Source organism: Triticum dicoccoides, chromosome 3A, assembly GCF_002162155.2.
Source record: "Triticum dicoccoides isolate Atlit2015 ecotype Zavitan chromosome 3A, WEW_v2.0, whole genome shotgun sequence".
Taxonomy (NCBI): domain Eukaryota; kingdom Viridiplantae; phylum Streptophyta; class Magnoliopsida; order Poales; family Poaceae; genus Triticum; species Triticum dicoccoides.
The window spans coordinates 728,254,073-728,268,971 of NC_041384.1; the positions used below are offsets into that span (position 1 = coordinate 728,254,073).

The window sequence follows — 14,899 nt, forward strand, 5'->3', positions numbered from 1 at the left end:
TCTCAGGCTTGGGAGTTTGTCAAACCCGTACATGTCTGCCTTGCTACTGGAAGTGGAAGTCCAAACAATCCTCTCAAGCTTGGGAGCTGCAGCTGGATCAAAATTGATTTTGGTGATGTCTGAGCCATCAATGACAAGAAGCTCGAGTTGTCCGAATCTTTTCTCCTTAAAATTAAGCTTGTTGTCTTTGTATGAGTCATAGCGCAGCACAACAGTGTGCAACCGCAAAAGCTTACCCAGGACTAGTTCTATATCATCAGCCTTCAGGGAGGTACGGCATAGAACTATCTTGGAAAGTCGATGAAGCTTTTTAATCCAAGTAGGTAGCCTTGCTATCTTGCCATCGATATTAAGGCTTTGAAGGGACCTGGGGTGTGAGATATCTTGATCTTTTGTATCCAAGTCAACATCAGCCTCTGCTACTTCCATATGGACCGACAACGAGGATAGGTATTCATCTAGCTTCCCGGTTACTCAAAGCAAGTGGGTGATAACATCAGGGTTGTTGCAAGGGATAATTACTCCCAACTTCCTCAACTGCTGCAGCTGACCAACAGCATCCAACTCTTTCACATCAGAGACTTCAACATGGGATAGTACTTGTATGTTTGTCATGCTCCTAATTCCATGAGGCATTTGAAGATTGCAAAATGATTCATTAGATCCAGTGGCACTAGCTGCTTGATCCATGAGGTGTTTGTGACCAGCAAGCAGATGCACTAGCTTCTGGAGCACGACATTCACACGGAATGATTTTATCTTGGTTCCCCTCATGTCAAATGTCTCCAAGTGCTGGAGCTTGCCGATTTCCTTGGGCAGCTCCTTAACATCTGTGTTCCTTAGACTTAGATACTTGAGCTGAAATATCTTGTTGCACATGTTCTTCAGTTTCTGCTTGTCTAGTCCATGACAACCTTCTAGGTCTAGAACCTTGATCAGTCCCAGTTGAGAAGATGCAGGCAGTGAGTTCAGAAACATTACTATGTCAGGCAAGGGGTCTTTAGAATTTTTTTCTTGCGTTGGAGTGGTACGCCTGGGTATTCGCCGGCACATGTTGAAATGTGTGGCCTGTTGCTGATTGGAGAGTTGTTGAAGTTGCATTCTATTGCGAATGGAAAGGCGGGGAGCCAAGTCAGCAGGTAGCAGATCTGTGTTCCCAACATAGTCCTCACAGGCCATATTGGTAATGAAGGATAAGACATGAGGATGTACCCTACAAGTCTTGGCTTTGCCTGTTGGGCTGATACCACCGAGAAGAACAAGGCCTCGATCAACCAGCGCATTGAAGCCACGCTCGGCTTCATCCAATGCATGCCGTGTGGTGATGAGGTTTTCAGCAGCCCATCGCCTTAATAAGCTTGCCCTCCTAATATTGGAATAATGGGGGCCATGGAACATGGATAGGTAATGCAAGCAACTCTTGTACTGACTGGGCAGGTCGTCGTAGCAGAACCTTATGATTTCCCTGGCATTACTCACTGTGTTGAAATCTTGTAATCGATGCTGCAACGCCACCAATTCATTGTTGCTTCTGCGAGGATTAGCATACAGAGCATGGAGAAACAACCCTGTGGAAAAGGAATCCCAACGACATTTCTCCAGTATTCTTTTAACATTGCTCTTCAACTCTTCACTTTCGTGGCCACCGACCAGCAATTCATTGGCTTTCTTGCTTAGAGCTTCAATATGTGAATAGAAGTGCACTTTATAGCGCGAGGCACTGAGCAAGAACAACCAGCTGGCTAAATACCACCCGTGAAATTGAACTGACTGTTGTATCACTGGAGTAACAATGACTGTGCTATTATCATCATATTGTCCACGCCGTGGTAGAGCAGACGCTATGTCTTCCCATGGTGCCACATCCTCATGATCAGCCAGAACAATCAAGAACTTTTTGCCTTGTAGCAGCCTACGAATCTTTCGCTGCAATCTCTCATCACTCCATGTGCTCGTCTCCGTCTTGAGAGGCTCGACATGGAGGTCAACCTCTTGATCGTCACCAGATGAGGGATGCAGCAATTGTTGCAGTAAGAGCTGGAGCCTCTCCTTGCGCCCTGAATAGCGCCTGGCGTTGATCCAAGCCACACAGTCGTAATTCTTGGCTTCGAGTGAGATGTCATGCACCCTCCTCGCAATCTTAGTCGCGGGGCGGTATGCGTGCGGCTCCTCCTCGTCTTCTGGGTAGGGGACATCAACCGGTGGTGTTACAATTGCAAGGAGTCTAGGCCGTCGTCCATCTTTGGACAAGCGGCCGTCTGAAACGATATCTTTTAACCAGGCAATCTCGGACTCAATCCCGGATTCATTCCTTCTGATGTAGTCAATGACTGCGGCGGGTGCGTGATTTTTGATAGAGGCGCTAATGGTGGCGGCGGCGGCGGTGGCACCGACAACATCTAGGAACTTTTGCACCCATGCATTGCCCAGTATTAGCTTTACGGCAGCTTGCAAGAAGGCATTGCCCAGCACTAGTTCTTTGACAATGAAATTGTTGAATACCTTCCCCAGCCAAGTTTTGAGCTGCCTTGAGTAGTGCTTCTCCGCGTGGATTATGTCCCACGGGGTTTTTGCCTTCTTAAAATGCTCGTCGACGGTTGTTGGTTCTGGCTTTATTTCTTTCTCTCTGTCTTCCTCAAGGGAATCGCCATCTTCTTCTGAGTTTGCTTTTCGGCCAAGTCCTAGCAGCTGAACGATCCACGAGATGACCACACTGAACTCCATGTACCCGATGTCACTGCTTCGTCTGCTAAGGCAGGCCGTAGCATCAACAATGTTATCGGGGTCCGTATCGCCAAACGCCTGTCTTGCAATGGCGGCCACGTCCTTCTGCAGCTCCTCCATCTTGACGGTGGGATATATTTTGCCCAACAATTTAGCAACAGAACTCAAAAGTGGTTTATGATGATGTTGATGGTGTTCCCGGACCCCGGTCACCCAAGCGGTCACCTCCTGGGCGTCGGTGTCCAAGAGGCTGGTAGCTTCGGCGAGAGCACGGCGCCTCCATGCATCCTCCTTTACCACCTCCTCCTCCAGGACGAGCTTGCCGCCTGCTCCCCCTCCTTCAACGGCATTGCTGCTCTGTATCTTCTGAGCTTGAATGCCGTACCTCTTTCAGCGGTCCCCCACCTCGCGCGCCCGGACCTTGAGCTCCTTGATCTGCACCGCGAGGCGGTGTCGATCCGGCATGGTCCGCACCACACGGGGCGCCCGGCGGATGGATGCCAGGAGGCCCGCTGAGGAGCCGTGGCCGCCACCGAAGGTCTGCACGTAGCGGTCGACGCAGTTCTGGGAGTCGTAGGCCACGTCCCGGACCTGCTTCATCCACGCCTGGACCTGGTTGCTCTGCTCCGTGGGGTCGGCCACGTCCAGGATGAAGCCGTTCATGCTCTCCATCTCGTCCTTGATGAACTGCATGTCGCGCCGGACTCCGCCCAGTAGCTCCGCCTCGTTGCCGATGACTCTAGCCAAGGTGCCCAACAGCGAGTCCACGGTGCTCTTGGCGGTGTCGGCCATCTCTCTCTCTAGATTTCTCGCTCTTTCTCTCTAGATCTCTCTATCTCTTAGTTTCTTTTCCCAATGCAAGTGCTCGAATGGTTCGTCGTGCGTCCGTGTTGGTCGGCAGGGGTCTTGTTTGGCAGCCAGGAATGCCTAAGCGTAGCAAGGCACGAAAGTATCGGACAAAGTTTAGCCAAGGGAAAAGCATGCATGCATGCATGGTCGGGCGCCAAAATTCCATTATTCCATTCCAAACTTGAGGGTAGCGAGCGGTGTCGGCCATCTCTCTCCCCCCTCTCTCTCTCTCTCTCTCTCTCTCTCTCTCTCCCTCTCTCAGATAATATCTCTCTTATTTTCTTGTTCCGATGCAAATGCTGGATCGAATGGCACGTCGTGCGTGTTGGTCGTGGGAAGGGCCAAAGGAGGAGGAACAAGACACGCAAGTATCGGACAAAGTTTAGCCAAGGGAAAAGAATGCATGCATGGTCGGGCGCCAAAATTCCATTCCATTCCAAACTTGAGGGCAGCGAGCGGCAGCTAATTAATCCTTTTCTTTTCTTCCCCGCAAAAAGGGAAAATCCTTCTTCTTTTCTAGTAATAAAGATGAATTAAAGTAATTAAGTAAGTAACCTTGTCGATTCGCAAAAAAAGAACCTTGTCCCAGTTAGTAATGACCTTGATCATGAGCCCGCTTTTTTTCTATAAAAAAGAAAGAACAAAGTAGACACAGTAGTTGTTTTACAACGTGCGTGAGCTGGATGTGTTTATCCTTTTATTTATTCGTTTCGTCTACCAAGGGCATGCACAGCAGGATGCGTGCATGCATCAAATGATCAAAAGCAAAATAAGAAAGTCGTTCAAGTCATTTTTTTTAACACAGTACAGACGCAAGCGCTCATATACATGTGCATATACTCACCCCTATGAACACACACGCACAACTTATCCCTATGAGCACTTCTGAAAGACCGAGCCGACATATCATCTTGAAATTTACAAAGTCACCAAAGGCACCTCGTCGGGAACGTCTCCTCCCACTGAATGCGCATCACCACAAATCCTGAAATAAATCCAGAAATAAATGCGAGCACCAGGACTTGAACATTGATGGATTGGGGATACCACAGTCCCTCTAACCATCCAACCACAGGTTGGTTCGCTTGTTCAAGTCATTCCAACACGGCATTGCATGCATCCGAAATTTGTACATATTGTGTGCTCGCAATGGTGCCGGCTTCGTCGATTGCTTGTCCCCCGACATGTTACGCGGGAATAGGGTTTTCCATAGGGTTAGCCGAGGACTCCAACTAAGATATGAATGTGGTTCTAACCCCCATGTGAAAGTACTGTATTTTCTTGCTGTTATGGGTTTTGTTATAGATGAGTTTTGAATCTTCCGTGAATTGGTGTTTGCATGTAAAAGATATAAGCCATGTCATAAGACCCGCGTTCTTGAAATCGACACTTCTTGAATCTATTGGGGCAAAGGCTTTTATGTAGACTTCTTCTCGACTATCTATATCACATTGTATTCTCGTAAGATGATACACGCCAACTAAAGATCCATAGGTGCATGCTGATGGGTTGCGACTTAGAAAACTTAACTATAGGTGGTTACTCCGGTTCCTAAAAAGAAAGATGCCACAATTATCACTTTCTCATGTTGATGAGGCCACAACTATCACTTTCTCATGCTGATGAGGCCACAAGTATCACTTTCTCATGTTGATGAAAGTATCTTAGCCGGGGCCATCATCATATCCTGTTTTTGTGCCCCAAAATATTCTCTGTTGATAATATAAACATAATTTCATTCTGAAAATTAATACAAACTAAATAGACTAAATATGATTCTCCCTTATAATAAATAAAAAGCTATAATAATTTAAGAAAGAAGACCAGTGGTGACCAAAACATCCAATATATGTGCGGCGAGTGTGTCTTGAAAATGTTCTTTTATTTGCGAGAATTTCTTTTTGATCTATTCATCAACTGTTAAGGTAGTAAAAAAAGCACCAGAGTTAAAAAAATACATTCATGTCTCTAGACCACCTAGCGACGACTACAAGCATTGAAGCGAGCCGAAGGCACGCCGCCGTCATAGCCTCTCCCACATCGGACCGGGCAAACCTTTTTTAATAAACTGTCGGAAAGTCATCGTGCTATGGCCCCATGGGACCAGCGCACCAGAATAGCAACCGCTACCGATGAAGAGTCTTGTAGATCGAAGGGGTCCAACCAGTAGACATACGAACAAAGACGAACTAATTCCAGATCCATGTGGATCCACCAAAGACAAACGCCGATCTAATCCCATGAGATCTGCCGGAGGCAAAGCTTCACACGCCCTCTGTTGACGCTACAAGCACCATCAGGATGGGGGCTAGGGGGAGAACCTCATTTCATCTTCAGAGAGTCACCACTGCCTCGTCTCTCTAAGCAGGGCACAAACTCTAACAAAACTCAAAAATAATATCTAAAAAAAAGAGCAAATGCTGACAAATTCTCTGCAGTCATGGCATCTCTAGCCATGTGGTCTGGGCTGACACGGTATTAGTTAGAATGCTGCGGCTAAGGCTGGAGGCGGCCAGGCTAACGTTGGAAGCAGGCCCGTGTGAGCCCACTGAGCCAGCAGGTCGGCAGTGCGAGAGAGACGGACGGCGGAGACTCGTGGTCAGCCAGTCATTCTCCTCGTCCAGTCCACCCAAGTCTGAAAAGAAGTGCACTCCGACTGCGCCGCCGTCGTCCACTGAATCGAGTGGCTGCTCCTCCCCCACTCCCCACTCTGCCGACATCTCCGGGCCACGCCGCCTGGACCGGAGGATACATTGGCGAGCGGAGCGAGCAGGGGAGGGGAGCGAGCGCCGGCGCCCGTCAGCGACGTGCCGGAGAGGAGCACGGAGGCCGCGCGCAGGCGACGCCATCGTTCTTCCACTTCAGGTGGTAAGCCCGGTACGAAATCACCTCCTTTTCCCCCATTTTTTCCCCATGGTTTAAGACAGTTTCTCCTGCAATGCAAAGCTTTGTGGTCTATAAGCCCCTATCCATAACCATAGAGAACCCACAGGCCCTATCTGCAATCCCATCCCCATAATCCAGTGGTAAGCCCCTAGGATTTTTTTATTCTTTTCGCGGGGCTAGATTCTTTATTCAGCCTGATGAAGAGAAAATATTGGATTTTGCTCACCCTAAACGACACGTTGAGTTCAGAATTTTCGGGTGCCTGTCCGAGCGAAGCTCAGCGAACTATCAAATGAAGATATACCAGGCGCGTTTTGACTTGATGAAGAAAGACCTCCTAAACTTGCGAGTATTTAACCAAAAACTATCACAATTCATCGAAACGTGACAGAAAACTCCCATTTTACGATTTTGTCCCGAAAACTACCACTTTTTTATTAATCCGTGGCAAAAAACTACCAAGTGTGAAAACTGCTCGCTTTGCCTGGGTTAAACCCGAATCTGACTGTCCGACCTCACACATAAGCGAGCTAAAAATGCAATCGGGTCCCTAGTTTTTTTTTTAAAAGCAATCCAGTCCCTGCAGCCTGCACCCGGTCGTGCTCCACGCCGCCTTCGACGACGCCACCGGCGCGCTCAAGCTCGCCGACTTCGGCCATGGCTAGCTCCTCCAACCGCGCCTCCCCGCTACCCTTAGGACACGGCCGCCTCACCAGGAACCTCTCCACTGCTCCCTCTCTCTGTCTCCCGTCGTTCTCTCCCTCCCTCCCCTAACCTCTCTCTCCTCCGTCGCGCCGCCGCACCTGCTTGACGCTGGAGCATCTCCGCTGCTCGATCTGCATTCCCCAACCTCTGGTGCCCCACCTCCTCGCCGGATCCAGCCAAAATCTCCGCCCCGCCGCCTCCCTCACCCGCGCCGCTGCCTCCGCTCGACCGGGAGGAGACGTCAAGCATCGCCGTCCCATGGGCCATCGGCGACAACCAACAGCCTGCCCCGCGAGAGCTGAGCCATGGGAGGGTTGAGGAAGCGGATCCGGGCGCGGCGAGGCTCTCCTCTCGACGACGGCGGCGCGACATGGCTGTAGAGCTCCTGCTCCAAAAAGAGAAGACGAGGGATATGGAGAGGAGGTTGGGGCAACGTGCGCTGACATGCTCCGGTTGATTTTCGCCGTCCCTCTTGCCGTCATTCGCCGCCGGCGACGGGGACTATCCCTGGTCTTCCTCCATGGGAAATCCTAGAGGAGGTTGGAGGAGCTAGCCATGGCCGCCGTCGCGCCCGAACTCGATCTGGAGCTCATGTGGGCGGAGGGAGCCGGAGAGCGGCGGCGGCGGCGAGGGCCTGGAGCGGTCGGCCCGCAGGGACTGGATTGCTTTTTTTAAGAAAAACTAGGGACCTGATTGCATTTTTAGCCCGCTTATGTGTGGGGTCGGGCAGTCAGATTCAGGTTTAACCCAGGCAAAGCGAGCAGTTTTCACACTTGGTAGTTTTTTGCCATGGATTAATAAAAAAATGGTAGTTTTCGGGACAAAATCGTAAAGTGGTAGTTTTCTGTCACGTTTCCGTGAATTGTGGTAGTTTTTGGTTAAATACTCTAAACTTCCAGGTTAATCCTGTTTTGACTTGGAATAGACTTTCTGAACTTCCAGCTTAACCCTGTTTTTGACTTGGAGTAGACTTCCTCAACCTCCAGCTTTAATCCCTGATATCAGCTGCATGGCTACTTGTGACATCTGAACTTTGAAATTTAGAGCATTTAGATCTCTTAATTAATTCATTGTCGAGCACACACTTCTTTGATGCTTACAAGACTTCAGTTTTGCAGCGTGATATCTAGAACATGGTCACCAGAGCTACAAATGGATGATGGTGTTCCGATCCCTTCTCTGTGTATCTGACTACCAACTCCTGACGGCCTGGTGCCGCAAACAGAGGAGCATATTCTTCTAGCTCCACAGGTTCTGAATTCTGAGAATTCTTGCCAGCAATAGCATGCTGTCTTTGCAGTTCTGAGCAGGTTGGCGTTCCATCGCTTATTGAGGATCCAGAGTTTATAACTTGGGGCGGTGGAGCTTCGATGTATGCTAGCGTTTTCCAGTTCTCTAATTATTTTTACTTTTTACTAGTTATTATGTTCCTGTTCTAACATTAGTTTTTTGTCTCCCTTGTTTTTAGAACTCTTCAGTTTCTACAAGTTCCCTGGCTATGAGGTTCCTATCATCCGTGGATCTGCCTTGTTATCCGTGGATGGCCATGGTTATCCTCCCCCTCCTCCTGCTCCTCATGCCTCTCACTGCTGCCCAATTGTGGCCATCCTGTGGCGAGAGCGGCGACTACAAATCAAATAGCACCTACGAAACCAACCTCAAGCTCCTCTCAACCACCCTCCCGAAGAAAGCAGCGTCAAGCACCAACCTCTTCGCCACCGACACCGTTGGCAATGTTCCGAATGTCATCTTCGCCCTCGCACTCTGCCGCGGGGACTCCAACGCCTCTGCCTGCGAGGGCTGTTTGGTTACCGCCTTCCAGGACGGGCAGGAGCACTGCGCGAACTATAAGGATGCCACCGTGTACTACGATAGCAATCCCTGCATGCTCAGGTTCTCCAACCAGAATTTTCTCGCCACCACTGTCAATGACCATATACTTGTCATTGTGAGCATCGAGAGCTTGATGATGAACATCCCGACAAGAGCCGACTCCTTCAAGCTCTTGTTGTTCACGCTTCTGAACAGCACGGCTCAATCCGCCGCGAACAGCTCGAGGAGGTTCACCACCTCGCGCTTAGACGTCAACTCCTTCCCTACGCTCTACTGCCTTATGCAGTGCACGCCAGACCTGACCGCCAACGATTGCACCGCATGTTTGCAGCCTTACTTCCAGTATACAGTCAAATACATGGATGGTAAGAAAGGTGGTCGAGTACTGGGGACACGGTGTACCATGAGGTACGAGATATTCCCATTCTTCCAAGGGGACCCCATGCTGCGTATTATCAACCTGGTATCTGAAGTTCCGGCGATCAACAACACCACGCCACTGATTACCGTGAACCCATCTCCACAGTCGCAGTCGCCGTCGCCAGTTGCGGCACCACCACCTCCGGGGGCGCAAGCGACCACCAAAGAAATTCATGGTATGTAAAAGTCTCATCCTTCCCAGCAGATCCCTGGCTGGACATGACATCTCGGCTTCAGTTAGATTGATTAATTTAGGTAACATGCCACACATCTTGTGTGGAACAAAAATTTTAGACAAGTACACCTGAGCTTAAGAATATATGAATAAAAAGAAATAAGTAGAAGAACTAAGTTAAGTCAATAACGAAGAAAAGGATGTTTGTTGATAAGGGGAAAGATGCTAGAGTCAGAATGGTTCAAAGGTCAAAGGGGGGCGACCCATGTTCAATTGGTTAATTGTGGTTGAGTGAGATGATCCACAACCTACAACTGATTTGTCATTTCCTCTATCACTAAATAAATTAGTTTTTATACTTATATGAAAACTATATATGACTTTGTGTTTTTCTTAGGACGCAATTCACGCCAGAGGCCACTCTGGATTATCGCTGTGGCAGCTCCATTACTGTCAATATTTCTCTGCGTTATCTGTTTTGTTGTATGGATGAGAAGGCGAAGAAAAGGTTTGTTGTTATCACTATTACAACATTCCTCTAAGAAAAACTACCACTTATTTATGTTGTCAGCCTTAACGTTGTATGTGTGCCCCCTTAATTTAGGAATGGAAATCTTACATGATCAAGCTGCCATGAATAGGCCGGAAGAAGACGCGTTGGTTTGGAGATTTGAAGGGAAGAGTTCAGAGTTCACTCTGTTTGACTTATCTGAGGTATTGCGTGCTACACACAACTTCTCCAAAGAAAACCTACTTGGGAAAGGTGGTTTTGGCCCTGTCTACAAGGTAAATGCATTGTCTTGAAAAGATTCAATCATATGTTCATTCTGAAATATATATTAACTCACGGTTTCCTAAAAATCATCATTATATACTTACAATAGCACTAATTACAGTAGTCCAATCTATAATGAATCATACTATGATTTTCCTAGTTTTGTAAATTACCTTGGAAAATAATATAAGCTCTCGTATCCACAATGGCAGTTATCATATCACTCATCCTGTACTAGCAACCTACAGTGAAAAATGCGAAGCCGCACGCTTTCCATTATATTATCGATGCCCTAGAATGAATTTTTTTACATACAATTGCTTGATCAGCATATATTATATATAGCCTAAAATCCAGTTTTATAAATGTATCTCAACCAAATATGATTAGCATAAGAAACCTAACGTAGCCCTAAACTAGAAAGGAAAAAAATTAAGAAACTCTTGATAAAATGTTTATTTTGCACTATTCAGCAGTGGACTGAAACTCTGAGGAAATAGAAGTAATGCACTCAAATGGAATATTAAGGCCATGTACTGGATATTTTGATGTTGGTATGCTATTTGCTGTATATACAAAAAGTCCTTTCCCATGGATGGCATTTAATCCATTTTCTGTAATTTCAGTAAAATATAATGCCTCCAGTTTTGTACATACTTCCAGGGCCAGTTACCAGATGGAACAGAAATTGCAGTTAAAAGGCTTGCCTCACATTCAGGACAGAGTTTCACAGAATTCAAAAATGAAGTTGAACTTATTGCAAAACTACAACACAGTAATCTGGTCAAGCTCATGGGATGCTGCATTAAGGGAGAGGAAAAACTTTTTGTGTACGAATATTTGCCAAATAAGAGCTTGGACTTCTTCATCTTTGGTACGCACAATGTAGTTTAACCATATTTTGGACCGCGTTTCATCCGTACTATAAAATGCACTCTCTAATCTGCAGATGTTAGCCGAACAACTTTGGTTGATTGGGAAAAACGGCGTGTCATAATTGAAGGGATAGCCCAAGGTCTTCTATATCTTCACAAGCACTCTCGATTGCGCATCATACACAGAGATCTCAAGGCCAGCAACATTCTCTTGGACCAGGACATGAATCCTAAAATTTCTGATTTTGGGCTAGCAAAAATTTTCAGCTCCAATGATACTCAAGGAAGCACAAAGAAGGTGGTGGGAACATAGTAAGCGTATGAAACAATTAATCAGCTAATTCATCAACCTTTAAATTTTTGATACAATATTTTACTTGTGCCTACAACTCATTTCAGTGGTTATATGGCTCCGGAGTATGCATCTGAAGGCATTTACTCGATCAAATCTGACGTTTTCAGCTTTGGTGTGTTACTTCTTGAGATCCTTAGTGGAAAAAGGAATTCTGGTTTCCATCAGCATGAAGACTTTCTTAACCTCCTTGGATATGTGAGCATTTTGCGAACTCTCGCACACGTATATCCATTACTTTTTCGACCAAAGTCACTTTTTTCATGCTGACAAATTCTCTGCAGTCATGGCATCTCTGGGAAGGAGGGAGATGTCTTGAGCTTCTAGAAGCATCGATTGTTGAGGAGATCCATGCAGCGGAGGCTAGTAGGTACATTAACATTGCGCTAATGTGTGTACAAGAGCGCGCAGACGATCGACCAACCATGTCGACTGTCGTCGCAATGTTAAACAGCGAGAATGTTAGTCTTCCAGGGCCTAAACATCCGGCATACTTCAACCTACGGGTATCCAAGGAAGATGAATCGGGTAGTGTTCCATACAGTAATAATGCCGACACCATCTGCAGTAATAATGACTTGACCATCACTGAGGAGCCAGATGGCAGATAATTGATCACTTTGATTCAGTTGTTGATGGGAATGCTAGCAATCAGACAGCAGGCGGGCAGACCAGGTCAAGTGAACTAGGGCAGACCAAGTAAGCCTATCATATTTTGGTTATGAAGGACGACGACCGGCGTATCTCTGTAGCGGTTGTTCTCTCCTGCGGTGAATGAAGCTCTGTCGGTATGCATAGGCTGTATTGATATGTGGGTTAATACTGTCATTATTACTGCAGTGGTGGTCGTGTAGGAAAAGCATTACGGGTAGTATTTACTAGCTTTTGTGCACCGCACCATCGTTTTCCACTGGTGGCTGCTGCTGTAGACTTTAAAGGAAGACTTGAAATCCAAAGGATTTCAATCTGATAACAGATGCATTTTTGCACTGGTGGCTGCTGCTGTAGACTTTAAAAAGAAGACTTGAAATCCAAAGGATTTCAACCTGACAGCAGATGCATTAACTGAATCCTGCTGGGTAAAGTATGTGTTGCATCTATATGCGCCTTCCATGTTTTCTTCCAAGATAATTCCATTGGCATGCATGGCTAACTAGAATATTGGTATGCCTGTTAGTATCATGGAAACCTCGACGTAACTGATAAGGTTCCGGTGCTGCTGTTTGAGGTCGTAGCAGTTACACACTGTTACGAAAAGAAGCATTTCCGTGGAGTTGTCATGATAAGACAAACACGAAGGAGATCTTTTGATATTTATATCCTGCTAACGGTGGATAAGTTCATTGACCGTGCAGGATTTAAACTTTGAAGCAAAATTTAAAATTTATGTGGCAAGTTTGTACCTTCCATGAGATAAGTAGTTATGTTTGTATTTTATATTATTTTAATCATATAGTATGAAGTGTATAAATATATATTTTGGATACTTTGAACAGACCAAATATGATGACCTGGCAACCTGCTAGTTCTTTCCAACAGCACATTGTATTTTTCTACTACTTTTATCGTTTATAATAATGTGTTTGTCTTCATATGCCCAATTCTTGGGTGGTATACCTAAGAATAAGGTGATATTAAAATAAAATGTACTGTAATTATTTAGGACGCAATATAGCATCTCAACTACGGTAGATACAATGAGTAACAGCATCGACCAAAACATCTATGCGAGGATAGATACACTTTATAAACGTCTCAATATCTTCTAGACAAGCTTACGCTGCGCCTCTATGAGTTTTGACACGGTGCATGAGGACGCACCCCTAAGCACTTTACATAATGACTACACACATGTAGGGATGAAATTAAGCGTCTTCAGCAGATAATGTAGCGATAACATCTAGAGTTCGGTGTGGATTAGTGTACAACTGAGATACGAAGTTATCAACTATCTTCCATTTGGCTCTTCGGTGATGGTTACATCATTATTACTGCATGGAACAACCTTAGATACTCTTACATTGACGTATGCAGGAGAATTAGGCTCTGGAATAATAACACTCTCGCTGTTTAACATTGCAACAACATCTGACATGGTGGGTCGATCATCCGCACTCTCTTGTACGCACATCAGTGCAATGTTAATATACCTTCTAGCCTCTGTTGTATGGACCTCCGTAACAATTGATACATCTAGAAGCTCAAGCCATCTTCCTCCTTCCCAGAGATACCATGACTGCAAGAAGCAAATAAACTATTTTCATCACATACATGATAAAAGAAACATCAGTCTAGAAAACAATACACTCGTATGCGAGAGTTTAGAAAATGCACACATATCCAAGAAGGTTAAGAAAGTCTTCGCATTGATGGAAACGAGAATTCCTTTTTCCACTAAGGATCTCAAGAAACAACACACCAAAGCTGAACACGTCGGATTTGATTGAGTAAATGCCTTCAGATGCATACTCCGGAGACATATAACCACTGAAATGAGTTAGAAGCACAAGACAATATTATATCTAAAATTACAATGTGGTACATTACCTAAAAATGGTATTGTAGGCACTATATATGTTGTAATTTGTAAAACAAAGGTATGCTTACTATGTTCCCACTACCCTCTTTGTGCTTCCCTGAGTGTCATTGGAGCTGAAAATTTTCGCCAGGCCAAAATCAGAAATTTTAGGATTCATGTCCTGGTCCAAGAGAATGTTGCTGGCCTTGAGATCTCTGTGTATGATGCGCAATCGAGAGTGCTTGTGAAGATATAGAAGACCTTGGGCTATCCCTTCGATTATGACACGTCTTTTTTCCCAATCAACCAAAGTTGTTCTGTTTTCATCTACGCATTAGAAAGTGCATTTTAGAGTATGAATGAATCACAGTCCAAAAATACGAATAAAAACTACAATGTGCGTACCAAATATAAAAAAGTCCAAGCTCTTATTTGGCAAATACTCATACACCAATAGTTTTTCCTCTCCCTGAATGCAACATCCTAAGAGCTTTACCAGATTATTGTGTTGTAGTTTTGCAATAAGTTCAACTTCATTCTTGAATTCTGTGAAACCCTGTCCTGAATGTGAGGCAAGCCTTTTAACAGCAATCTCCATTCCATCTGGTAATTGGCCCTGCAAGTATGTACAACAATAAACTGAGGCATTTTATGGTAATGACAGAAAGAGGATTAGTGGCCATCCATGTGAGGATATAGAGCATCACATATCCAATACACGTTCTTAACATTCTGTTTCACTGCATTACTTCTGTTTCCTTCTGAGATTTAGTCCCCCGTCGAAATA

The 14,899-nt window shown here is 45.7% G+C and overlaps 2 protein-coding genes and 1 pseudogene across 5 annotated transcripts in view; 1 reads left to right on the plus strand and 2 right to left on the minus strand.

Moving 5' to 3' along the window:
• LOC119273148 overlaps positions 1-3,516 on the minus strand; it is a 69,394-nt pseudogene extending 65,878 nt beyond the window's left edge.
• Positions 3,517-8,348: 4,832 nt separating this feature from the next.
• LOC119270536 (cysteine-rich receptor-like protein kinase 10) lies at positions 8,349-12,583 on the plus strand. Its single transcript, XM_037552539.1, has 8 exons — positions 8,349-8,536; positions 8,633-9,593; positions 9,990-10,100; positions 10,197-10,378; positions 11,031-11,241; positions 11,317-11,554; positions 11,642-11,792; positions 11,879-12,583. The coding sequence occupies exons 2-8, from the start codon at positions 8,663-8,665 to the stop codon at positions 12,203-12,205; spliced, it is 2,151 nt and encodes a 716-aa protein (XP_037408436.1). The 5' UTR covers positions 8,349-8,536; positions 8,633-8,662; the 3' UTR covers positions 12,206-12,583.
• Positions 12,584-13,454: 871 nt separating this feature from the next.
• Positions 13,455-14,899, minus strand: part of LOC119270537 (cysteine-rich receptor-like protein kinase 10) — a 5,442-nt gene continuing 3,997 nt past the window's right edge. For 2 of the 4 annotated variants that reach the window (XM_037552540.1, XM_037552541.1), the window contains exons 8-11: positions 14,518-14,728; positions 14,202-14,439; positions 13,931-14,081; positions 13,455-13,848 (exon numbers count right to left, since the gene is read on the minus strand). In XM_037552540.1, the coding sequence (XP_037408437.1) occupies positions 13,543-13,848; positions 13,931-14,081; positions 14,202-14,439; positions 14,518-14,728 (906 nt within the window). In that variant the 3' untranslated portion in view covers positions 13,455-13,542. The remainder of the gene's footprint in view (positions 13,849-13,930; positions 14,082-14,201; positions 14,440-14,517; positions 14,729-14,899) is intronic. The other 2 variants (XM_037552542.1, XM_037552543.1) reach the window with 2 other exon arrangements.